This window comes from Fistularia commersonii, chromosome 8, assembly GCF_037954325.1.
Source record: "Fistularia commersonii isolate RoL2024-O1a breed Wild chromosome 8, RoL_Fcom_v1.0, whole genome shotgun sequence".
Taxonomy (NCBI): domain Eukaryota; kingdom Metazoa; phylum Chordata; class Actinopteri; order Syngnathiformes; family Fistulariidae; genus Fistularia; species Fistularia commersonii.
This window is the reverse complement of record NC_141291.1, coordinates 4,835,251-4,862,260: the sequence shown is the minus strand read 5'-3', so window position 1 is coordinate 4,862,260 and position 27,010 is coordinate 4,835,251. Positions and strand designations below refer to the sequence as shown.

Sequence of the window (27,010 nt, the reverse complement as noted above, 5' to 3'; positions counted from 1 at the left end):
TGGGAAAAAAAGACACAGTGGGAACAAAGGGTAGAGAGGAGTTTGTGGGCATTGTGAGGTACTGAGGCCTGAGTGGGTTCACACAGCAGGGTCGCCACAGAGGACACAGTTGAAAAAGAGGGTGAATTGGACACAATTGGAATAGTGGGAATAGAGGCTACAGAGTGGCTCCAGTGAACACAGTGGGTCGTAGGCGGGCATCATGATAATAATAAAACAAGGACTAGTCAAACTTCTGAATGCCACCTTTCAAAATGTGAAACCTGCTCTGGACCTGAAGCACAACTAAACCGAGGAACCTCTTGAACCGGCAGAGGAACCTTGGACAAGGCGAAACGATTTTCTCTTCATTTTTTGAGCAGACATTGTTTTGTGTTTTCTCTGAGCCAGTTTGATAAAAGTTTGATTGGAAAATAAAAGCATTATTGAAGCTTCCGCTGGGAAATAAAAGACTTTGCTTGGGAAACGGTGAGAGCCCCTCCAATCCTCCCATCCCCTCCCACCCATCGGCTCACACGGGACACTGCGAACACCACAGAATTTTGAAGAAACACTACAAAATAAGAAGATCGGATCATTTAAAGGGTACGGGAAATATTAGAGATGCGAAAGATGAGTGGCGCCGCAGCAGCTACACGCCTGAAGCCAAGCTGATAGCTAATCACCCGTCGTTTGTTTCCGTCAACACAGGAGGGACGCTCACGCACACACCAACACACACTGTAGCCATTAGCAGCTAATGAGATGTGCTAACAGCCACCGGCTCACAGATTTAATAACCTGGCGATCAGCAATTAGCCACCTGATGAGCTCAGCACTGCAAAGCTCAGCGCGCGGCCGCTAACGAATCTGCCACAAATGAGCGGTGAGAACTTAGCCGCTCGCTGCTAACAGTTAGCGCAGAGATGACGCGAAACGATTGGCTGCCTGCACTGCTGTTTCACCCACCTGCACACTTGGTCTTGGCTCGCAGCGGGGGGCCGGGCTTTCCCGTGCCGCCTTCCAGGGATCTGGTTAGCAGCACGCTGATCTCGTACTCTGTGTCGGGATCCAAGTGTCCGATCTTGTGGGTGGGCTTGTCGACGGGGGTGGTGTCGATCAACATGCCTGACATCGTGCGGTATTCCACCTAAGTACATAACAACCAAATCAGAGGTTGAACGTTTCACTCATCTACACCATTGAAGCAGGTCGGGTTGGTCCATCTGGCCGGCAGTTGGCGCCAAAGCCAAGATGACTGGGATTCCGCACCTGATTGGTCCAACAGACTCACCTCCCTCCCTATGATTGGTCCGTCACCATTGATGGAGTTAGCGTTGAGTTGGATCCACAGGTAGGTTGCACCCACTGCTGTCAGCTGGGGTGGCGCGATGGGCACAGGTGGCTCTGAGTGCACACACACACACATACACACACAAGCGTGCACATACACACACACACGCAAGCACAAATACGAGAAGGAGTTAACGAGTTAATTAATATTCGTGACCTTCGGCGAGTCGCGGCAGACCTGGATTCTATTACCCACAATCCCCGGCGGTGCCGCTCTACTTCCTTCTGACCCACTTCAAACACACACCCACTCTCTCTCTCTTTCTCTCTCTCTCACACACACACACACACACACACACACACACACACACACACACACACACACACACACTGATGTGGGATACATGTGTAATGATGCATGTTTATCTCAGAACATGTTCAGGGTTAATATCTGCTTTGTGTGTGTGTGTGTGTGTGTGTGTGTGTGTGTGTGTGTGTGTCTGTGAGCGCGTACACACCTCTGACTGATGAAAACACACACTCAGTTTCTCTTGAGCAGGTTGAATGACAGTTCAATCAAAGGTTTAACCTCAGGGAATTGAGGGATGCATGCTAGGTCATGTGACCAACATACACCTCTCACCTGTCACTAAGTGTGTGTGTGTATGCGTGCGCATGTGATGTGTGTGTTTCAGTATTGACTGATCCATTCTATGAATTTCATAAACGTTCGTAGGTGCGAAGAGACAGGTGCAATTTGACAAGTTGTATTACTGGTGCTTCGGCTTGGTGGCTCACACTCTAAACAAGTAATCCATTACTTCAATCAAGTACTCAATTACTGTCACTTATTACTCTGCTGTAAATTATAATGAATACATTTTAGCACTATGCCAATTTAAAAAATATGGTTCTCTATGAACCATAGTACATCTAAAAATATATAGTATATATACATACCTGTGTGAGAGAGAGGTCGCATTTCCAGAATATCCATGTGTACATAGATTCGCCTAATATTTATACACACGTATACAAAATATGTATATATACAGAAATATATTTATACCAAATATACTGTGCATGTATATATATATATATATATATATATATATGTATATATATACATGTGTGTGTGTGTATAAGTGTGTATATATATATATACATATATAAATAAATATGTGCATAAATATGTGTGTGAGCGAGAGGTTGCATACCCAGAACATTCATATATACACATATATTAACTGTATGTATATACACACACACACACACACACACACACATACATACACAGGATATGAATATATGTGTGTATAGATACATATATGTATATACGTACATACGTACACACACACATACATATATATAGGTTGCATTCTCAGAAAGATCATATATACCGGTACGTTTGTGTTTTATATATATACACACACACGCACACACACACAAACACACACTTTTATATGCATTAATGCATGTGTGTATAAATATGCAAACATACGTATAAACGTTTCGATGTATATACATGAATTCATAGCACATAAATGCATAGTACAACCGCAGGGTCAATGGCGGCCTGTTTTTGTTGACTAATGAGGAAGAGGAAGGAAAAAAGAAGAGACAGAGAGGGCAAATATATAAAAAAGGGGGAAGCAGAAAACAGAAAAACAGGAAAAATCGAAATAAAAGCGTGGAAATACGCCCGGACCGCCGACAAGCATTGTTTTCAAACAAATGTTTGTATATGGGTGTTTGGCACACACTGACCAGCGGGAGGCGCCGTACCAGAGTTCACTGTGCATTCCCAGGGACCCATTTGACTCACGTTTGACGGTGAGGTCGCTGTAGGACGACACGCCAACGCCACGCTCCGATTGGGCGATGCAGCGGTAGCGACCCGAGTCACCCTTGGTGGTGTTCTCCACGTCGAAGCTAGCCACGTAGCGCCTGGAGGTTAGCGGCTTGATCTCCCTGACGACGGCCTGGCGACCACCCATCCCCTAGCACACATGGACAAAAAAGTTGATGGTGCAACCAAGCTGGTAATGACAGTGATGATCGGGATTGATTATTGCTGGGGGGAGGGGAGGGGATTATTGGTTATTGATCAACACCTGCAAGTACAGCCGCACGTTGCTCTGCGGCTGTCTGTTTACAGTGCACTGGAACATTGCTGTCTGTCCCGCGTTCACCTCCACCCCTTTAATGTGCAGGAAGTGAGGAGTGCTCGCTGTGGGCACACACACACACACACACACACACACACACACACACACACACACAGGTCAGGGGTCACAGATCAATGACATCATGATTAAAAGGTCTGGTGTCACCATGGTATCAGCCAACTGTTTTCCCAATGCAATCTCTCATGGCTGGACAGCGGAAATCTCACCAATCCAATCACAAAATGGACGTGTGTGCGCATATGTTGGTGTGTGTGTGTGTATGTGTGTGTGTGTGTGTGTGTGTGTGTATGTGTGTGTGCGCCCACGCCCCAGTGTGTCGGAGTGTGCGTGCGAGGGCGATGTCAAAGTCAAGACGATGGTTCAGGTCGAGGATGTTTACCAGTGATTTAACGCACAAGATACACACTGAATGTGTATGTGTGTGCACGCCCTTGCATGTGTGTGTGTTTGTGTGTGTGTGTGTGTGTGTGTGTGTGTGTGTGTGTGTGTGTGCGTGTGTGTGTGTGTGTGTTGTTCACCAAACAAAGCAGAATCTGGAATGGCAATGTCTTCAGACGAGCAGGTAGATAAACAGACGGACGGATCAAAGTCCATGCTAATCAATTTATATTTTAATGAGCTCTCTCATCTGCAAGCTCGCATACAAACACACACACACTCACACACACACACACACACACACAAATGCATATACGCACGCGCGCAGTGACCTTGATTCAGCAGGCAGCCTCAACTTTTTAACATTGTTACCCAATTAGGCAGCCAAACCTTGTTAGCCAATTAGAAGCCTGTTCTACATCGGGGTGGGGCCCTTTGCTGGATGTGTGTGTGTGTGTGTGTGTGTGTGTGTGTGTGTGTGTGTGTGTGTGTGTGTGTGTGTGTATCCTGCGCACGCATGTACTTACTGCACTGGTGTCCCTGCAGGGTAATGTCCTTGATGGCTAGAACTCCCCTTTGCCCGGTGCTGACAGCCTCGAACATCACCTGACACGCAGATCAATAGCAGCCATTGATTAGTGATTGAAACAGGAGTGGGACTGTAATTCGTTTTGCAATCGTCACACCCGACAGTATTTCCTTGTTTCGAGTCAGATATAGAACGACTGAGCCTTTGCAGAAGGCAACAGAAAATGAGCAGAGTAGAACTTCAGGTTTCGAACTCCCCTAATCACAAACAAAACAGAGTTTTCGATCAAATTTTGAAGTGAGCCGCGAACAAGTTTCGCCACGCCAACACACAAATAAACAAAGTCACGGGCTTTCCGCGCTGTAGCGTAGCGGCAGTCATACGTGGTTCTCTGCTTTGTTTACATCATTCATTATTGTCTTCTCCCGTTCTAACACATTTTTTCAATAAGTTAGCCCTCATTATGGCTCCCAAAAAAAGTAAAACAGTCGACCCAAAGAAGGAAATAATAGTTAGCGTGAGAGCAGTGTTGGTGTTACAGATCTCGCAAAGCACAACGACACGGATAAGACAACCTGGTACAATCCTGAAGATGCGCTAAAGACAGCTGATGTGGCTAACGGGGCGACTACGTTAACGAAGCAAAGGCCTCGAGTTTTAGAAGAAGTAGAAAAGTTGTTGTTAGCTTGCATGAATGAAAGACAGCTAGCTGGAGATAGCGTTAGCGAGGGTCTCATGTGCAAGAAGGCTTTACTTTTGCTGATTTAGTGACGCCACAAGTGCTGGCAAGAAGAGAAAGAGCAGCACAAACACAGGAACAGTTAATGTTATCATCAATTACTTTCTGATGTTTTGCCACAAATAAACCCATAATAAAGTTTCAAGAGTAGAATATGTTTTTAGGGGCAGGAGAACCGGTGGGGTTTACATTGATTTCAATGGGAAACTTTGATTCGGTTAGCAAACAGAGTCAAAGAAGTTAGATTCGCAAGCCGTGATTCTACTATATTTGCGAGCTCCACAGGAGGGAAACAGGGTTATCGCCCAAGACAACTGAAGGGAACCATGGAGGGATTGGTATTATGGGCTGGCGGCAGGGGTGTGGGTGCTGCTAGTGAACCGGAACGACCAACCGGGCGACGGCGAAGAGACGAGAACAGTTTGCTTGGGTTCTAACACAAAAAGTGAACCAGGAAGTAGACGGGCCACGCGAGCAGCCCGCCGCTTTGTCGCTGTGGGAATGAAACACCTGCCGAACCGCCCGATGAACTGATAACTGAGATGAAAAGCTGACGGGATGACGGACAGGTGTCGTCCGTTGTCCCGGTGATTTAGGACCGCACACTTCCTGCCTGAAACAGGAAGTCTGGCTCCCTCCACCCAACCAGCTGTGCGTCATCGGCCTCTCCATTCCCCTCCCTCCACCTTCCCCCGCTTTTCTGTTTTCCATCCTCCGTCCTCCTCCCTTCTTCCCCGCTTTTTGTTTTCACGCCTGCGTCTTCCACTCCCTCCTTTCTCATCTCTTTTCCTCCCTCCCTTCTCTTCATCTACGAAACCATGTTGTTCTGCTGTTGCTGAGGAGATGCAGCTAATTAGTGACGCCTGGAGTTATAGTATGATGGCCGTAATTGCAGTTCTTCATTGCCACCTGTGTGTGCGTGTGCGTGTGCGTGTGTGTGTGTGTGTGTGTATTGTACTGAATCAATCTCTCGTGACAGCTCGCCACTTTGCTTTGCGTGTGTGTCATCAGTGAAAAGGCAGGGGGTCTGGTCTGTCAGACACAACACACACACACACACACACACACACACACACACACACACACACACACACACACACACACACACACACACTCTGCTGTAACTGATGTTGCTGTTAAGGACTGGGACTTTATTGTATATTCCCAGGCACTAAAAATGATTCACTTTTATTTTGAAGGGTTCGTGTTCAACCACATCTGTCTATATTGACCCACAATCACACACACACACACACACACACACACACACACACACACACACACAGATAAATAGATTGCTAGAAATAGATAAATACAAAATACATACATCGTGCAGTCAGTCATGTTTCGGTAAATTCTCTTCAGTTCACTCTGATCCAGGTGCCAGCAACCAGTCGTTTTGTTTGTATGTGTGTGTTTTTCAATGGCTTTACTTGTGTGTGAGTGTGTGTGTGTGTGTGTGTGTGTGGGGGGGGGGGGTTGTGTGTGTATGGACCAATTAGCCACAGGCCTCATACAGTTTACAGATGTCAAAGCTTTTAAAGCCACATAAAAGAGCTTTCAATACGAATCAACCACATCCTGTGTGTCCGTGTGTCCGTTTGTGTGAGTGTGTGTGTGCGCGCACGCGCATGTGTGTGTGTGACTGTGTATGTGTGTGTGTGGGAGAGAGCGAGAGAGAAAGAGAGAGAGAGGCTGTGCTAGGGTAAAGGGAGATATATCTTGTTCCAAGTACTAAAGCGTCAACAAGTATTAAAGATGAAACAATATTTAAAAGCAACCTTCAACAATAATACTAAAATGATCAAATTTACCAAAAAAGTATCAAAAAATAACAAAAACTAATCTTTGAATCTGTGACAATCCGATGCAGAAATCTGAAAAAAAAAGTCTGAATATATGGAAGAAACAACCTAAAAATGTGCGCGTTAGTTCTTATCACGAGAGCTCCAGGTCTGCAAAGCCGGAGGAGGCGGGGCTAAAAAAGGGGCGTGGTTACCTGGTAATGATTGGGCCAAAACGTCGACACGGCAAGCTCCACCCCTTTCCAGATGTGGTAGGCGGGGCCAGAGGAGTTGAAGATGGGAACTCCCAGCGGGCTGTTATTTTCTGATAAACAAAAACAAATGATGTCATCCAAGCCTAAGCCCCGCCCCCTGCATTGACACCCCGTCCCCGAGCTTTGTCTTGCAGGCGACCCACTACCTTTGACGTAGACGTTGAGCGTAGCGGGCGCCACGCCCTCACGGCCCCCCGCCTGGTAGAACAGGAAGCTGATGCAGTGTGTGTCGTTCTCCTTCAGCTGCGGCAGCAGCAGCTGAGCGCGCTGCCCGCTGTAGCGCCCCGTCGTGTTCACGAACAGGTAGGAGGAGCCTGCGGGAACGAGATGTAGCAACGCAAAAATTTCAAAATAAAATAGGATTTTCTGAAAGACGTGGAACAACAACACGGAAACCATTTTTAAAAACGCAGATCATCTCGAACTTTGATTCGATGATGGGTTCAGGACACCCCACGGTGGTTATTTCGGATTTCAAAATAAGAGCGGCGAGGCGCCTGCCCGCAACCTCCGAGGTGGAATAAACAACAAAACAAGAAAAGGCGGTTTAAATAGCGACAAACAGGAAGTGCGTCGCAGGCGGGGGGGAGAAGACTTGGGTCCATGACTATGAATCTTTAATTGGGACACTTCAGGATAAAAGGTGTTCGTTTTATAGATGGAAACTAAATCTCTACCTGTGTGTGTGTGCGTGTGTGTGTTTGTGTGTGTGTTCCCTCATTAGCGCGCCCCCACGTCTGCGTGTCACTACAACAGCTGTCAATCATCTCCGCTCTGGATTATGTTTCTTTTTTCCCTTCCTGTTTCTATAAAATTTCTATGAAATTCAAATGATTTCAAATGATTTGTGTGTGTGTGTGTGTGTGTGTGTGTGTGTGTGTGTGTGTGTGTGTGTGTGTGTGTGTGTGTGTGTGTGCATCACGCTGACACACAGCTGTCAGTCATGTAATGAATGTGTCTCAGGTATTTTTCCCAGACTCTTTGTTCGGTGGCTGCCGATTCCCTGGAAAATAAAAATAAAACTTTGGCTTTGGTTCTGAATCGGATCAGAAAATGAATTTTTTTAGGGTGGCAAAACTAGTGCGCGCACACACACACACAAACACATACACACACCTCTAGTGAGACAAAGTCCATGACTGATCGATCATAAAGATCTCCGATCAATTCGAACACATCGAGAACACTGGGAGTCACACGACCCTTTAGAAATTTGAAATGAATTAAGACGGCATATAATGTAATTTTTTTTGCCTCTATGCTACGTATAAGCAAAATATGTGTTGCATTTTTCGCCGAACCACTGCAGAGGAAATTAAACGACATTTCTGCATGCAACAAAACATTTTGAACGTGAAAAAAAGATATTGGGTTGAAGGTTACTTTTAAGCAAAATACTCAATGTCTATTTGAGTCCTTCTTGTATTTATGGAAAAAAAAAAGCAAAACTTAAATCAGCAAACCACAAATGCCGTCCTCTGTGTGTGCTGTCATTCTTTTACTAGCGAATGCAGAAAAAGCGAACAAAACATTTGAACACTTTTTATTTAGATGTTACAAGATCGCCATAACCTTCACATTGAAATTACATTTTGAAAATGAACAAGCTAAAATAAAATATGTTTTAATCATATTTTCAAAAGCCACAAGTAGCCGCAAAGAGAGGGATTAAAGAGCCGCGGGTTCCCGACCCCTGGACTAAGTTCTTCCCTGACCTGGGTTTTTCTCCACAGACTCTAAGACCCCGTTTCCACAACCACCTTCCTCCTGCAGCTGGGGACATTTGGACAAGCATCTCTGTGCGCGTGATTCCACGGGAAACAGTAGCAACGCTGCAGTACACATGGCGGGCCTGTAAGTGGTGCTGGGAGTTCCTGATGACCTGCAGCCTTTGCGCTTGAGCTGCAAGGTGGGAGAATTGGTCACGGCGGTGGAAATACTCCGCGGCCGTCCCTCGTTTGTCACGGGTCCCCGTTCCAGAACCAGACGTGATACACAAAAATCCGCGATGTAGGATATTTACATTTTTTATGTATACGATAATTTTTTATGACGATCCCCACCACTATCCTTTCTCTTCTACTGTACTCTATGAATTTTTACATTTTTACAATTTCTACATTACATTTACATATATTATTTATACATTGTTTTTGTTTTTTATTTTTTAATTCTTGTCATAAGTTTTATGACATGTTTTTTTATAAATATTTTTTATAAATAACAATACATAATAATAATAATAATAAATAATTGAATAAATGAATGTATAAAAATACATTTATTTTGCAAAAAATGCTATGGCATAGTGAAAAATCCCCAATCAAAAATTTAATATGTAAAGAGTTAAAAATCAGGGATACAGTGAGACGGTGAAAGGTGGACAATTGTATACCGTATAAGTGTGGAATACACTTTTTCACCCAAAAACATGTAAACTGTGCCTGAATACATCTGAAAAGCGGGCTGAATGGTTGGATGTCTGTGATTGACAGCTGACCTAGTGATTGACAGCTGACCCACTCTGTGTGTTTACATTTTAAAAACGAACTAATGTCTGATTCGGGAGCTTAGAAATCTCGGCTTCCCCTTTTCAACGAGAGGGAGGGAGTCAGGTAACACACACACACGCACACACAAACGCACACACACGTTGTAGCCACCATCCATGCATACGTGATGCACTGATGCACTGACTCTAAGTCACTTCCTGTTTGTCATGGTGTCACCATTGGAGGTGACTCCCAGTGACAGTGTGTATTTTTAATCCGTGTTCTCGTCTGTACTCGGTTCCGATCCGTCTCTGAAACAGTAGGACGCCATTAAAACGACTCAAGAGTTACTTTTTTTTTTTATAAAAGGTCTTAATCCAAAGATATGAGCTCATTATGACAAATTAGTGCCTTGCTCAAAGGTGATCTTTGCCTGGACTGGAATTCAGTCCATAAATCCACGGGGCCTGTTTCCTATCCTGCAAACTGTAACCCCCTGAGCCTGTCAGCACTTCCTGTGTGTGAGCGCGTGCACGGACATGTGTGTGTGTGTGTGTGCTCAGACCTTGAACCATCTCAATCACACATTTCCGAGGATTGTCCCAACTGGTTCGGTCATGTCTCCCCGTTTGTGTGAAATAACGTGTGCGTGTACCAGCTGTTTCCTTAGCAACCGAGGAATGTTCTAGAACAAACAGCGTGTGCATGAATGTGTGTGTGTGTGTAAACAGTAGAAATGCATGGTTTCCATCTGACGTCAGATTACATTGGAAGAAAGTTAATTATTTCCATTAATGTTTCTTTAAACAGAAAAGTGTCTGATTATGTTCTCAAGGTTAATATCACTTTTACATGAAGAGACACCAGTATTGATGTTTACTCATAACACACACACACACACACACACACACACACACAAATCTGTTCCAGCATCACTCATCTAACCTGAAAGCAGATCAAGGCATTAATGCACTAAAAATATCACATTTTTATCTTTAAATAGGGAAAAGTAAATTTGCTCAATTTGCTTTTAGCTGCTTCCTCAAATAAACAAGTGAATCGTGGCCGTACGATTGCCGGACACGGTCGCCCATGGCGACGGCTGATGCTGACAGGTTCATGTGCCCGTGATATCAATATATTCTTTTTTAAATTGATTTATTTTTATTTGTATGATTGCTTTATTTTACTCATAACAGAGAAATGTAAACCAAACTACCATCTTTATATATATATCTATATATACAGACATTTAATACAGCATACAGTATATTTTTCTTTTCTTTCCCTGCTTATCATCTTCTAAAATATCAGTTTTAAATTATTATTATATATGTTATGTCATTATTTTTATATTTATCACTTTTTTTCATGTGTTACGATGATTATTTTTTAGATTATTAAATATATATATAATTTTATTATTATTTTTTTTACAAATGCCATTAGAAAGAAGTATAAGAAATAAGAAATGTGGCCCGCCAGAAAAAACAATAACCCATCCCTGACTTACAAAGATTCATAGAAGATATTTAAATTGTTAATTAATTTAAAGTTATGAAGAAATAACATGGGTGATCTGCAAGAATTGACAAAACAAAAACTATCTTGGGAGGGAAAAAAGGTCCTCTTTATCCCGACAAACCCAACGAACTGAGTGGATCCTAAATGGGCACGTCTGTCAAGTTAAATATCGTGTTATTACATTGTAATAAGGTGTGATGACTGTACTGGTGTCATCCTGCAAGCCCCGACCAGCGGCTCCGTGTGATGATGAAAGGTGTTCCGACGCCGTCGGCCCTCAGATGTTTGAAAGATTTCCCATCGCTTTGATATTTCTGACGCTCTGACCTCCAAACAGCACCTTCTGGAACCAGGCGTCACCTCCGCCGACTTTGTTATTTCACCGAAATCCGCCGGCTCGACCCCGAACGAGCGTCACTTCGTGCCTTTCCCAATCGATAATCAATCAGATGAGGCGGCGAGACGCGAACACAGACACGTCGCCCGTGTCCCCGCCGCCGCTCGGCCTTGTTAACCTCCCGCCCCCCTCGCATCTGCCGGCCAATCACACGTGACCCCGCCAGCTCCCAGCCAATCCCATCAGAGGCTGCACACACACGCGCGCACAAACAGAGGGGAGTAATTCTATTACTACAGTCGAACTGAGGCGTGAGGAAAAGCAGCTGCAGCGAATCAACAAGGTTTACACACCAGCAGGCAGTGTCTTTGTGTGTGTGTGTGTGTGTGTGTGTGTGTGTGTCTCAGAAGCAGAAATGTCTGGCAGGAGCAGATCGGTCATGAATCCTGGCTTTCATTCGTAAACTCATCATTTCACCGCAACGGCGTTCAATCATTACGATCATCGAAGTGGCGAAAGGGTTAAACGTTATGGTAACCATGGCAACATGTCTGTCCGACGACAAGATACGGAATATTCTTAGGAATGACGGTTTTCTGTTCATTCATTCATTCATTGACTATATCGCTAATTTCTACAGCTTATCCCGGCTGTGATTGGCCAGGAGGCGGGGTACCTCCTGCCAATCACATCATCATAAATACAATCATTCACCCTCTCATCCAAGTCTCGGTAATCCCATCTGTGATTGGTCGAGAGGCGGGGTTCAACCCTGACCCCCCCCCCCCCCCCCCGCTGCGTCATCTGCGCCCGGCTCATGTTCGCAGTTTCCTGTTTTTATTTCCGACAGGTTTGCGTTCACGTCACGTTCGGGTTTCTACTTCCTGTCATTGTTCAGTTTCCTGCGCTATGTTCATTGTACCTACCCCCGCTCCCCGTCACACACACACACCAATATTCTCCACTACTTTGAGTCGTCTTTCCAGCTCTGTGTTTGGGTTGCACGATGGGAATTGTAGTCCTATTTGTAGTTCTATCTACCACTTCCTGTAAAAAAAATGGCTGAGTGATGGAGGCGAGCCCCTATGGAATGTAAAAGTGGAACTTTTTTTTTCACAGCAGAGTTGTTTTTTTTTTTTGTTTTGTTTTGTTTTTTTTGCATGACGGCAAAAAGTCGTGCAATCCGCCGGTCAGTTTGGCACACCAGAGGCGATGACATCATCACTGCGGGAGGACGCCGCCAGTGAAAATGGCGTTTGGAGTCAGCGTCCCCAGGAGACGGGAGAACTCTAACGCAAATCGTCCCGCGGGAAGGGGAAACAAAACCGCCTCCGACCGAGGGGAAGAAAAAAAAAAAAAAAAAAAACACGTCCAGCTTTGACTGAAACGCTGTTTACACAAACCTCACAGACGAAGCGGCCGGCCAATGGGGAGCCGGTGTGTCAATGTGACCTCTTCTCTGATTGGCTGGACTGGAGTCACAGTCTGCTCTGTGTGAACAAACTCCCTGAATAGGGCTTTAATTGGTTTTGGCAGGAAGCTGATAGTGGCTTTATGTCCGTTTACTCACACACACACACATACACATACACACACACAAACACACACACACACACAGGCATGCGCGCACACGTCATGTTCAAAGGCTGGATGAATCTCCTGCATGCCGACACGCTGATAAACCCTTTAACACACTCATTAACCCAGACTCTCACTCTCTTTCGAACAGACACACACATGCATAAACACACACACTCGTGCATGCGCACGCACAATCCAGCCATCCAAAAAACTTCAAACACACGTCTCTCATTCACCTTTAAACAGTGTTTACCTGTTGGCGGCACGCGGGTGTCGGTGTGTGTCTGGATGTCTGCGTGTGTGTTTTGTTCAAACAGCGCGCGCATGCGTGTGTGCGTGCGTGCATTTTCAGTGTGTTGTTTACAGAAGTTGATATTTTTGAGCACACTCGCGCGCACACACACATGGAAAAGTGGTTTTGACCTCCAGGTCTCTTTGACACAGAACAGCATTGTGGGAGTTATCAGAGAACAGACAGACAGCGTGTGTGTGCGTGTGTGTGTGTGTGTGTGTGTGTGTGTGTGTTTGCCTTCCAGCCTCGGCGTGTGTGTTTACTGAGTACAGCTGGCAGTGAGCTGATAACGGCGTTATTAGAAATATTAATACACCCTGAACTCCACGGAGACACAAACACCCACACCCACACACACATGCACGCAACGGCACAAACACACACACACAGCAGTAGCAAGAGTGTGTGTTCCCTGTGGTCATCCCTGATTGGAGCAAATCAATTAAAAGCAAAGACTGCTGTGTTCCATTGGCCGACGGCTGTGACTGACAGGCGAGTGACTCGAGGAACACCGAGGGAGAAAACACAACAGGAGGAGAGAAGAGAATAAGAGGAAAAGAACTGCAGGAGAACCTAGAAGGACCCGTAGAGAACTGGAGAACATGGAACGAACTGCAGGACAATCCAGGAGAAGGCAGTAGAGAACATGAGAAGGTGGAGCAAACTGCAGGAGAAGAACCCGGCAGAGTGCAGCAGAACCCTGAAGAACCCAGCATATCAAGGAACAAGCTGCAGGAGAACCCAGAAGACACCAGTGGAGAACATGAGAACAAGGAATAAACTGCAGGAGAACCTAGAAGGATCCTGTAGAGAACAGGAGAACAAGGAGCAAACTGCAGGAGAAGAGCGGGAGAACAAGGCAGCAACTGCAGAAGAATCTAGAAGAACCCCGCAGAACAAGGAATTAACCGCAGGAGAACCTGGATGCTAACAGGAGAGTGAGGAGCAAACCGCAGGACAACCCAGATGAACACAGTGGAGAGCAGGAGAACAAGAGAGCAACTGCAGGAGAAGCCAAAAGAACCTGATAAGAAATAGGAGAACAAGAAACAAATTGCAGCGGAACCCAGAAGAGAAGAGGAGAACATGGAAAGAAATGAAGGGGAACCTTGTAGAGAACAGGAGAACAAGGAACCAAGTGAAGAAGAACCCTGTATAAGACAGGATAACAAGGAACAAACCTCAGGAGTACCCAGAAGATCCTGGTAGAGAACAGGTGAACCTGGAGCAAACTGCAGGAGTACCCAGAAGAAAATTATAAAGAACAGGAGAACAAGCAACGAAATACTGGAGAACCCAGAACAACCCGGTAGAGAACAGGAGAACGAGGAACAAGCTGCAGGAGAACCCAGGAGAACCCATCTTCTATGCTGTTGTGTGCTGGGGCAGCAGGCTCAAGACAGCTGACACCAACAGACTCAACAAGCTCATCAGGAGAGCTGGGTCTGTCCTGGGAGTGGAGCTGGAGTCTGCTGTGCAGGTTTCAGAGAGGAGGATGCTGAGGAAGCTCCTCAGCATCATGGACAACATCCATCACCCCCTGCATGCCACGTTGACGTCCTGTCAGAGCTCTTTCAGTCGCAGACTGATACCACCAAGGAGCTCCACTGAACGCCACAGGAGGTCTTTCCTACCTGAGGCTGTCAGACTTTTTAATTCCTCTTCCCTCAGCCGCAGGGAATCTTCAATCTTTGTAGTTACAGCTAACAGTTAAGACAATTCATATTTCATTGTATTTCTTATTCTTCCTCCTTTCTACTATTATCTACTACTGTTATGTTTCTTACTTGAAACTCTGGCACAACAATTTCCTTCGGGATTAATAAAGCCGCTCTCATCTCTCATCTCATCTCTCAACCTGGTAAACACAAGGAGAACCTGGGTCATGAGGTCGCTCATACGGTTCTTGAATAGTTCTAAAAGGTTCACTCCACCAAGTTCTTTGGATCTTTAGATGTAGCCATGATCTGTTCAGCAGAACCCCACACACACACACACAACCTATTTACATTTCCATTCTGTTGCAAAGGTTCTCCACGCAGGGACAAGCAACTAGTAGGTTTTCTGAAGAGTGTTCATTTTTTTTTCCCCATCAGCCGTGGGTCTGCAGAAGCTCCCCCACCCCCGACCGGAGCGCCACCATGCCCACGCCGTGTAGGTCAGCCACTTCCTGTTTGAATTGCTCTAAAAATATCCTTGGGACAGGCGGAGCGTTTACCCCTTGCCAATGGACCCGCCACCTTGCCACAGGCCTTCTAACCCAATCACAGGAAGTAGAACGTTCCACCAACGCACTTCCTATGTCCGGGTGACTTTTTTTACCTTCCCCTGATTTATTGAGAACTACAGTAAACCTGCATACAAAGTAACTAGAGAGGGTACATATACGAATCTTTGGCATTGAAACTTTGCCTAAGTACTTTTTTGCTGCTCACCACCATCCTGCTCAACAATGCAGTACTGACTGGTACTCTGGAACTAAGATGGTACTCTGGATACAACACACAGTTTAGCTACTCCGGATACAGCATACAGTTCGGGTATTCTGGGTACAGCATATAGTTCGGGTATTCTGGGTACAGCAGTCAATTCAGGTACTCCAGATACAAGAAGGTTCAGGTACTACTGATACACCAGCTAGATCAAGTAGTCCATGTAGTCCAGATACAAGATAGGTCCTTGTACACTGGATGTAAGACAGTTCAGGTACACCAGATACACCAGGTAGTTGAGGTACTCTGGATGCGGCACATAATTCAAGTACTCTGGATACAAGATAGATCAGGTATTTTGGATGCACCAGATAGTTCAAGTAGTCCAGAAACAAGATAGATCAGGTACTTTGTCCAGAAGATAGTTCAGGCACTGTGGATACAGTTCACTATTCAGGTACTCTGGATAAAAGATATAGCAGGTAATCTGGATACACCAGATAGTTCCGGTACTCCAGATGCAAGATAGTACATGGGATACAAGCGATTTCAGGTACTCTGGGTACAAGATATTTCACGTACTCCAGGTACCAGGTATTTCAGGTACTCTGGATACAAGATATTTGATTTACTCTGAATACGCCAGATAGTTCAGGGATGCTGGATACAAGATAGTTTTGGTACTCCAGATACAAGATAGTCCAGGTACTCCGGACACACCAGACATTTCAGGTACTCCAGATGAAAGAGGTAGTTCAGGTACAGTAGTACGGATAAGAAGTAGTTCCTTCTGTATATGTTCCTCTGCGTAGCCTTGGTTCTCCAGTCATCTGCAGCTGGTGTTTAGCTTCATGCTAACCCATTAGCTGGCAACTCCGCAGGGATGAAAGACAGCTGCGGAATTAGCTAGCTAACGTTCATCAGCACTTTCCGGAGCCTCATTATGGCGTCGGGTTGCCGACAAACAGGGAACATCATTTTTCCAGTGGGAACCCTGTACTTAAAACGCCTGCGGTCGCCGGTCGCACGCCGGGTTGGTCCGCCGGAGGCCGTGCTCGCATTTCGGCTGATGGTGGTAGTGGGGGTTGGAAACATGGACGCCTCGTCCTTCTGATGTCATCACATCACCGCGGAAACACGGAGCCACGTCGCGTTTATTAACCCAGAGATAAGACGGTGGATAGAAAGTTGGCTATGTGTTCACTTAATTCTTTTAAAAAAAAAAAAAAAAAAAACAAGTTTCATCTTATCTTCACCTCTCCCGGAGCAGAGGTGGTGTGCACGCATGTGCGTGCGTGTTATCCGCGGCATCGTCACTCCATCCAGCCGGTGAAACGTTCTGAACTCAACATAGTATTGAAAGAAAAGTGAGGAAATAAACTACAAAAAAAAAAAAAAGAAAAAAAGAAACGCTCTGAGAGTCGGCGGCTCATTGTGAAGCTGCAGGAAGCAATCGAGTCGGTAAATCAGAAAATATTCACTCCATGCGTGTGTGTGTGTGTGTGTGTGTGTGTGTGTGTGTGTGTGTGTGTGTGTGTGTGGCAGTAAAGGGTATTAGAGAAGATTACTGTTGTTCACACTGACAGCGGAGAGAGAGGGAGCGCGACACGGTTCAGATTAGATTGAACTTGTACCATTTATAAGAACATTAAATGGAGCCTGCAATCACTGGTCAATCGATGCCTGTGTGTGTGTGTGTGTGTCTGTGTGTGTGTGTGTCCACGCACGCTTGTGCACGGTGCTCGCTGGTGTGACTGCAGTATTAAACTAGACGAGTTACAGCACACAACACTGGCCGCATCAAGCTCAGACCCCCTCCTCCCCCCCTTGCCGTTCCGACACACGGCAAACCGCCGTTGGAAAGGATGGATTGAAAACATCGCCTTTTCAAAATAAAAGAGGGAGAATCAAAATTCAACCGGATTTAAAATAGAAAAAAAAAATCAAATCCTAATTTCTGATTATTTGACGCGATCTTTAGCCCATTTTTTTCATGGGTTCATTTCTCGTCGCACTTCCTGTTTATTTTTAGCTTTAGCTTTTCTTGGCCCTTCATCCAAGTTTTCCAGCCACGTGTGGATTTACTCAACTCAACAAAAAAAAAACAAAACATAGAAGGTTGTGACTGATGATGGCGAGGAAGAAGAGAGTCTCTGGTTCGATTCCCTTCGAGATGCTCCCCCTCTTCCTCCTCCTCCTCTCCGATAAATCAAAGTAAACAGGACAGTAACCACCTCCTCCCTGTGTGTCCTCGCTCAGACTGTCTCTTACGTGATTGGCTCCGTGATTTAAGAGCGCTGCATTCTCATTCGTCAGCCGCGTAACCTCCGCACGCGTGTGACAAACGGCCCCCCACTCTCTCTCACACACACACACACACACACACACACACGCACAAACACACACACACACACACACGCCCGCCGTTATCTGTGAGGCTGAGTGTGAACTCTCGCTGTCCGTCCATAACTCAGAGGAGAAAGTGTGGCAGGTCAATAGTAGATAAGACAAAGGCTGCGGGCTTTTCTTCTTCTGCTGCTGCATTCAGGGACGAGCCGCCGCTGCAGTGGCTCCTCGGCTGCACGGCCGCGACGCAGCGGGACTGAACGTTCTGCCCATAGGGGGCGCTGTGACTGACGTATCTGCATCATACTTCACACTTTTAGAGGATTATCGAGGCCGACTTTGCATGTCGGATGTAAGATTTCAAAATAAAATTGAAAAACAAAACCGATAGGGGGGGGCGCCGCGGCTACTGAAACAGCCGCGTTCTCCTGGATCTTACCCTTCCCCCCCATTGGACGAGGCGATGGGAGAAGAGACGCCACACAGCAAGCATCTATGTTTCATGTGTATATAGATTCAAAATATACAGCATGTGCGTGTGTGTGTGTGTGTGTGTGTGTGCAGGCTGTGTCTACATTTCCCCTTCTCCATGCATCTTATTTGATGACTCCTGCTGATAGTGTTATTGTTCTTCTCCAACCCCCCCACCCTCTTTCACACAATGGTACGGTCCATCCACTGAAAACACTTCCTGTTAGGATACACCTGCCTTCATGGTGGCACAAAAGATATGGCGTCGCCCCGTTAGGGCCCTGAAAACAACATCTGGGGAGAGGCCGCCGAACCGTGCACGCCATTTTTTTTCTCCTTTCACAACCCCTTCGATCGACTCGAACCTTATCATTTGATTTGTTCGGTCCAGTCGCTCTCGGGACGCCCGCGAGAAGCAACAAGATTGAATTATTTTATCTCCATTCGGGCGTCCAAGTGACAGATGCTCCGTGGGCCCACCAGCATGGAACACTGAATCAAGGGCCAAAATCTTTGTGCGCCTGTGTGTGTGTGTGTGTGTTTTGCCGCCGAAACAGCTTTTCACACACTGAATGGGTCTGCGAAGCTCAAAGGGTAATCACATAAAATCGCAACTTCCTGTTTGAATCATCCTGCCCACTAGGGGGCGCTGTGGCCCGGCTTCACACCCCGCATTCATCCCTAAACATTTCTTCCAAGCGTTCACGTGATCAATGTTGCGAGCAGCTCGCTAACTTAGCATTTCCTGCTAGTTCCGTCAGAAGCCGCATTATGGAAACAGGAAGTCACCTGAGGGGAGCCAGGCGCCGCCGGTTGTGCGGTCATCGGCTTCTCGCTGCTCCCAATCGAAGTCGTCGTCTTTGGCCTGGATGAGGCTGCAGCCCGGGGACAGGCAGGCTGCGGAAGGAGACACACACACACACACACACACACACACACACCAGGTTAGAAGACATACAAATGTCACGGATGACACTCATCCATCCCTACATCATCCACTCACTCCATTCATTCCTCTGTTGATCCATTATTTCCCTCCATCCATTCCTCCTTCCTTCCATTCATCCCATCATCCCTCCGTCCAATCATCTGTCCACTCCCTGCATCCATTCATCCCTCCGTCCAATCGGTGCATTCGTCAGTTCATTCCATCCACCCGTCCCGTCCGTTCCTTTTTCTATCCACTTATCCTTTTGTCCTCTTCATCCCTGCATCCATCCAACAATCCATTTTTCCTCACCATTCACCCGTCTGTCCATTCTCTCCATCAATTGATCTATCATCCACTTGTCCATTTATCCTCTCCATCCCTCCCTCCATCCATCCATCCATCCATCCATCGATTCATCCCTCCGTTCACACATCCATCCATTCATCCATTCATCCCATCGATCCCTTCGTCCGTTCCTCCATCCATCCGTCTGCTTTCATTAGAGAAACAAAGACTGTGCAGATTGTTGTCTCGGTGTCTCGGCAGGAAATGAGAAACACACAGAAACACAACGAGTGCACGAGCGTGCGCACACACACACACACACACAAACACACACCTGCGGGGACGTCCACGTCTTGGCGCCTCATACCAGACTATGTCTCTACATGTGAGTTGGCAGCATGATGACAGAGAACTGAAACACCCCCAAGGACACACTTAACTCGTGTGTGTGTGTGTGTGTGTGTGTGTGTGTGTGTGTTTCACACAGGAAGGGTTCTCGACCTCCAGGCTCCTCACAGAGATGAGGACAAGTTTAATTTCAGGTCCCTGTAATTTCCACGACCTGACGTGACGTCTCGTTCTGACTTCATGCAGAATTCCTCCGAATATTTCGCCCGATTTTCAACTGCTTTCATTTCAATCTTCGTCTCTTTTTCGTCTTGAAAATCACAAACTTTGCTTTCCCTTCCCGGTTAAAATCCGATGTTTGTTTGACGATCTCATCGATCGGGTTGCTAAAACCCTAAATCTTGCATTGGAGATTAATAAAATTGTCAAATTGTTCTTGAAAAATAAATTAAAATGCTCTGGATGGTTTAACGGCTGAGTTTGGGTTTTTAGGGGGATTTCTTCTTCTCCCTGGCAGAGAGGGCGGGATGAAGGTCTGGAGAGGAAACTGGACAAAGAGCCGGAGTCACGGAGGACGAAGGGGAGAGGAGGGGCATCGCCATTAGAGTCAATCCCCCGTCTGCAGAGAGACGGTAACATTTAACTGATCTGCTGGTGGGCCGGATTAGAATATTATCAGACAGATACACACACACACACACACACAAAAGCACATGCATAGATATACACAAAGGCATGCATGCAGAACCCCCAACAACAAATGCAAATGCACACACACACACACACACACACGCATGAAGAGAACCACACACACATATACGGAAACACCCCTACTCACACAGTGACACCATCACCATGCAAACACACACACACACACAATAGCAGATACACATAAATGCACATTGGCATCCAGGCAGACATCACACACACACACACACACACACACATATACCAGAACATATGTACACAAGAGCACATGCACGAAAATCTACACATGCAGAACCAACGAACACATGTGTACACACACATGTGCCGGCAAACACACACATCTAGAAACACCCCCAACAATAAACGCACATTAGGAACACATAGCATACCACGCAAACACACACACACACGTCTGCACATATGTACGCAAAAGCACATGCACACAAACGCACACAGGCATACATGCAGAGACCCAACCATATATGCAAACACACATCCCTGGTAATACATAGCGTGTGTGTTTAGAGTCAGAGTGTCAATCACCTCTGCAAGCACACACACACACACACATAAACTATAAACACACACACTTGCATACCTGGGTAACACAACACATAGCACACATTCACACATTCAGTGCCACACCCACCTCCCAAAAGACACACAGAAAAGCACGCACACACGCAAAAAGGCATGCATGCAGACACACAACCACATGTGCACAAATACCCTTGCGCACACATTAAGACACACACACACAAATCTGGTCCAGGTACCACCTAGCATACACTCACACACCACCAGAAACACACAATCACTCCAGCACATGCAACACACAGGACTCAATGCACACAACCAACCACACACACACACACACACCCATGTAATATATACCGGTGACACCTCCACTGATACACACCTAGACGCAGACACATGTGTTCAGATGCTCAGCAGAGGTTTGTGCACATGCACACACCCACACACCCACACACACACACTCTTAATAATTTGTGCAGCTAATTCTAAATTAATTTCTTGTTTTTTCAGGAAACTTTACTATTTCCCGGGACCTCCGAACTCTTCATTCAGACAATTCTCGCACTAATCCTGAAAGTACCTGGCACTCCAAGCGTGTGCGCACACACACACACACACACACACACACACACACACACACACACACACACACCCTTTTATATTTTCCTTGCTTCAGCCGCTTTCTGGGCCGACCCCCGCCGATATCACCATTTTCCTCTCCTTTTCAAAAAAAAAACAACTTCCCTCGCCCAAATTAATGGGAGGTTTTTCCGATTAATTCCGATTATTTTTCGTTTTTGTTTTCTCTCCTCCGACTCGCCGTCTCCGTCGGATTCGGGACGCGTCTCCGGGTCGGCGCTCCCGGTCCCGGCGCGAAGCCGTGACGGCGGATGAAAGCATCTGCTGCTGATTAGGAAAGACGACTGTGGTTTCCTCCGTGACGCCGCCGCTCAAACAGGCCTGTTGTTCAGTTAGCTGACGCTGAGAATGTTAACGACGCCTGGCGCACGCGCTCACACACACACACACACACTCACACACGCGCGCAGACTTGACGGCGATTAGAGGCTGCGTGTCAGCAGTAAACGGTAGAATGCGAGAGGAATGAAAGAAAGTAAACAAAGAATCAAAGAGAGGGGAATCTACATCTTTAGGGAGGAGAGTGAGACGGGGGAAGGGGTGAGAATGGGTGCTGAGGAGAAACCAGGCAAAGGGGAAGAGAGAGAGAAAAAAAAAAAAAAAAAGAAAAGCCGCGGTCATGGGATCGCTCTCCTCGCTCCGCCGATCCCCAAGGCAACGCGAACGGACGAATAACCAAGACGGCACTCGGCGACGGACGACGGTTTCCCGTTTTCTGCAAGACCAGAACTGGGATACCAGACGGGACGGCGAGGAGGAGTCAGAGAGAGGAAGAGTGTAAGAGACCCTCCGAACCCTGGCCTCCAGCAAGCCCTTTCCTGCTCTGAGTTCTCCCCATGTTCTGCTATGGAGTGCGAAAAGTTCCCTCGCTCAGGTCCTCGATATGTTCTCCCCAAAGGTTCCCTCCATGTTCTCCTGTTATGGCTCTCCATGTTCCTACCACGCTTCTACCCACGCTCTCCTGGAATGGCTTCCTCCATGTTCTCCTCCCTTGGTTCTCTCTATGTTCTCCTGCTATGGACGGCTCAATGTTCATCTCCATGATCTCTTGCTCGGGTTCTCGCCATGTTCTCCCTTCAAGGCTCTCCATGTTCTCCTTCCAGGTTCCCCTGCCTGGGTTGTTGATCTACTCCTCCATCATCCCAGGTTCACTAGCGAGAGTGAATGACTGACATCTCTATAAGAGGCTTTGTGATTGACAGATGACCCCGTGATTGACAGATGACCCCGTGATTGACAGGTGAACCCGTGATTGACAGGTGAACCCGTGATTGACAGGTGACCCTGTGATTGACAGGTGAACCCGTGATTGACAGGTGACCCCAAGATTGACAGGTGACCCCATGATTGACAAATGACCCTGTGATTGACAGGTGAGCCAATTAGAGTGTTTACATTGAATAAGAAGCCCATGTTTTCTGAAGGGAAGCAGGAAGTTTGATATTTAAGCCCCGCCCCTCGGCGGGTCGTGTTAAGCCACGCCCCCTCCCTCCATGTTATCTTTATCATCTGAGAGGGGAATCATCGAGGAAAGTAATCCTCAGAGTTACATCAGATTCTCTCTTCTGGATCCCCCCCGAAGCCCAGCGGACGGCACATCACACACACTCGCCAAAAAACACAAATCGATGGGAATCCTCCTCACAAAGGTTTCGGGCGCCTCGGCTCTCCGGACGCCCGTGACGTCAGCTCGCTCCGGATAAAAAAAAAACGCTTGAAGACGGATCCGTCTCAGACCCAGACAGACGAGGAGGAGAGGGAGGAAAGCAGCGTGAGTTTTCTCTTTCAAGAGGTCAGAACCAACGGTTCTCAGCCTCTGCCGCCGTCCCGGAGGGGGAACCGGCGCCGCCGCGCCAGATTACGCAGGGCGAAGACGCCGAGACGCTCCGAGACGATATGAGGCTTTTTCTATCCTATATCTTGTATAACGTCCGGTTCACAGGCTTCTACTTACAGAGGGAAACCGGCCTCCTTTTCAGACAAAAAGGTCAAAGGTCAGATGGGAGCATATTTTTGCCTGTGTGTGGGTGTGTGTATATACCCGTACACACACACGGCGTTGACTTCACACCTGTCACTGTGCTCCACTTCCACAAAGATGGTGAAGAAAATTCCATGGAATTCTCTCTGAATCTCTTTTCACGGAGCCTGGCGCACACACACACACACACACACACACACACACACACACAAATACACACGCACACACACACACAGCAGCTGTCCATCTCATCACAATTAGTTCAGGTGAAAGTTCAGTCACAGCGGAGGGAGATGAATTCCCTCCGCTGTTAGATCTTTGTTTCCGCTCTCAGGACCTATGGTAATAACATGAAATAACATGTAATAACTTGAAATCAAATGATTTAAGCTTTTGGAATAAGCTTTTGAGCGATGTCTGGGTTTCTGAACGTCCCCGGCAGGAGGGAATCTGTCCCTCAACTCCGAGGACGAGGCCCGGACCTTTGGAACCCGAAGTGGACTTGAATAACTGGGAGCGCCGAAGCAGAACCGTTAACCCTTTGCTCGCCGAGGACGAAACATCATCCCGTCAGGTCTACTTTATCGGCGGTCACGTCGGGCAGGGAGGGACGCAGGTCACACTTTCACCTCAAGACCCACAACCACCATCACACACACACACACACACACACACGCGCGTGCACACACACACACACACACTACATAAATCAGATTAAATGAATCCAGCATTACTCTTCCAGATGAAAGTTAAACCTCAAGAGAGAGGGAAAATTAGTTACCCCCCCCATCTGTCGCGCACGAACACACACACACACACACACACACACACAGATGTGAGACGGACGATTAAAGACGGGATGAATCTCTCCATCTGACAGCCTCGGTTGATCTTTGGTGCCGCCTCTGCTAGCGTTAGCCTTTAGCATAGCTGTTAGCGCACCCCCATCCCTAGAACGTTACAACGGACTGGAACGTCAGCAATATATCGCAATAAATCGCAATGTTACCACTACTGCTACTTTGCACTGTCACAGAGAAAACCATCGTATTGCTATTAAACCAGATATGGTATTACTTAGAGACCTTTGAACTAAGCTGTATGAAAAAACAAAACAAAAAAAACCTCTGTTTTGTATCTGCATGCATTTTATAATCCATATCTCCACAGTTTACTGTTTACTGTTTAATATAACAGTGCACTTTATGGTTAATTTGCACTTTATTATGATTTTGTTAATTTCATGTCACCGTGGAATTGTGAGAAAACGTCTTCTCCATTCAGTAAATGCGGAGAAATTGAAAATAAAGCTGACTTTGACTTTGCTAACCTGTGGTTTGGCATCGCTGCCTGATGATGGAAAACTAATGCGCCATCCGGGGATGTTTATTACCCATTTATTACACCAAACACTCATTTCGTCAAAAATAAATGCGATTTCCGTCTTTCTCCCTTTTCCCGACACGGTCCAGGCTTTCCGTGAAACACAGAAAGTGGGTCGCGCTGAAACAAAAGCAGTGACGACTTCCTGGACGACAGCGGCGGCGAAGATTCGAAATAATGACACATTCTGTCGCTGCAACCTTTCTGGGGGGATAAAGTGCGGAAACAGGAAGCAAGTGTTTTATTGTACGTGGAACTTCAGGAAGTCACTTTTTCCTTCCTGCCTTTGTCCGTCCATCTCTCTCTCTCTGACACACACACACACACAAAAAAAAAACACACACACACACACACAATAATTAGCACTGTGTGACCAGGCTTCTCTAATGTGTGTTATTATCTGGTGTCTGATACCGGCGGCTGTGCATGTCCGACTGTGTGTGTGCGTGCGCATGCGTGCCCCAGTAGCCTCAAAGTTAGCCTTTAGCATGTACTGATGCTAACACCCTGCTAAACAAAAAAAACCCGAGAGATGATTGGACAAGACCGGACAGGTCAGCGGCGATGACACGCCGAGCTCCCAGCGGCGCCAGCGGCGCGAGTGTGTGTGTGTGTGTGATTGGAGGTGACAGTGGCGCGCGCGCACACACACACACGAACACATGGCATTTTGTTGACACACACAAGATGAAGATGACAAAAGATAGCTGCAAGAAAACAGAGGGAGAGAAAACGAATGGAAGCAGAAGTAAGAGAGAAAGAAAGAAGGTTGCAGAGAGAGGGTATAGAAGGAGGGAAGGAGGTAGAGAAGGAGGAAAGGAGGTAGAGAAGGAGGGAAGGAGGTAGAGAAGGAGGGAAGGATGGAGAGAAGGAAGCAAGAGGGTCTGGGAGGAGGCAGAGAAGGAGGGAAGAAGGTAGAGAAGGAGGGAATGTGACCTCAGCACATCAATGTCTATAAAAAGACACAGTGATTAGAGACAAAGTTCAGCTGTGTGACTACACCCAACACACACACACACACACACACACACACACACACACACACACACACACACACACACACACACACACACACACACACACACACAGCAGCAGCTGCACTTTCAAAGACTTCAAACTGTATTTCTGTGTTTGTGAGGCTGCAGTGTGTTTTACGGGCGATATTTAATCGTGTGCATGTGTGACGTGCGCGTGTGTGTGTGTGCGCGCGCGCTCCCCGGTGCGTGCAGGCGCGCCTGCGTGTCTATGTGTGTGTATATAAACTGTGATCTCCAGCAGCAACAGTAACTGGCTGCTAACAGCTTTAGCATTAGCACAGCCTGCTAACTTGCCTCGGGCCAAACATGAATAATGTAGCAGTCAGTGCAGCGCCTCTGGGTGTGTGTGCGTGTGTATGCATGTGTGTGTGTGTGTGTGTGTGTGTGTGTGTTCAAGCGCGTGCATAAACGTGTTTTGGGTGCACTTCAGGCGCCTATATGATGGTATATTAAAATAATATGCTAATTACCAATAATTATCCTGTAACATACACACTGATGATCCCCCCCCTTCCTCTCT

At 46.7% G+C, this 27,010-nt stretch overlaps 1 protein-coding gene across 9 annotated transcripts in view; it reads right to left on the bottom strand.

The window, feature by feature from the left end:
• LOC147231671 (receptor-type tyrosine-protein phosphatase mu-like) overlaps positions 1-27,010 on the bottom strand; it is a 104,265-nt gene that overhangs the window by 62,329 nt on the left and 14,926 nt on the right. For all 9 annotated transcript variants that reach the window (XM_086150631.1, XM_086150634.1, XM_086150633.1 and 6 more), the window contains exons 2-9: positions 19,431-19,538; positions 7,313-7,480; positions 7,107-7,216; positions 4,367-4,445; positions 3,387-3,502; positions 3,098-3,272; positions 1,274-1,386; positions 949-1,129 (exon numbers count right to left, since the gene is read on the bottom strand). In XM_086150631.1, coding sequence (XP_086006757.1) covers positions 949-1,129; positions 1,274-1,386; positions 3,098-3,272; positions 3,387-3,502; positions 4,367-4,445; positions 7,107-7,216; positions 7,313-7,480; positions 19,431-19,538 — 1,050 coding nt within the window. The remainder of the gene's footprint in view (positions 1-948; positions 1,130-1,273; positions 1,387-3,097; positions 3,273-3,386; positions 3,503-4,366; positions 4,446-7,106; positions 7,217-7,312; positions 7,481-19,430; positions 19,539-27,010) is intronic.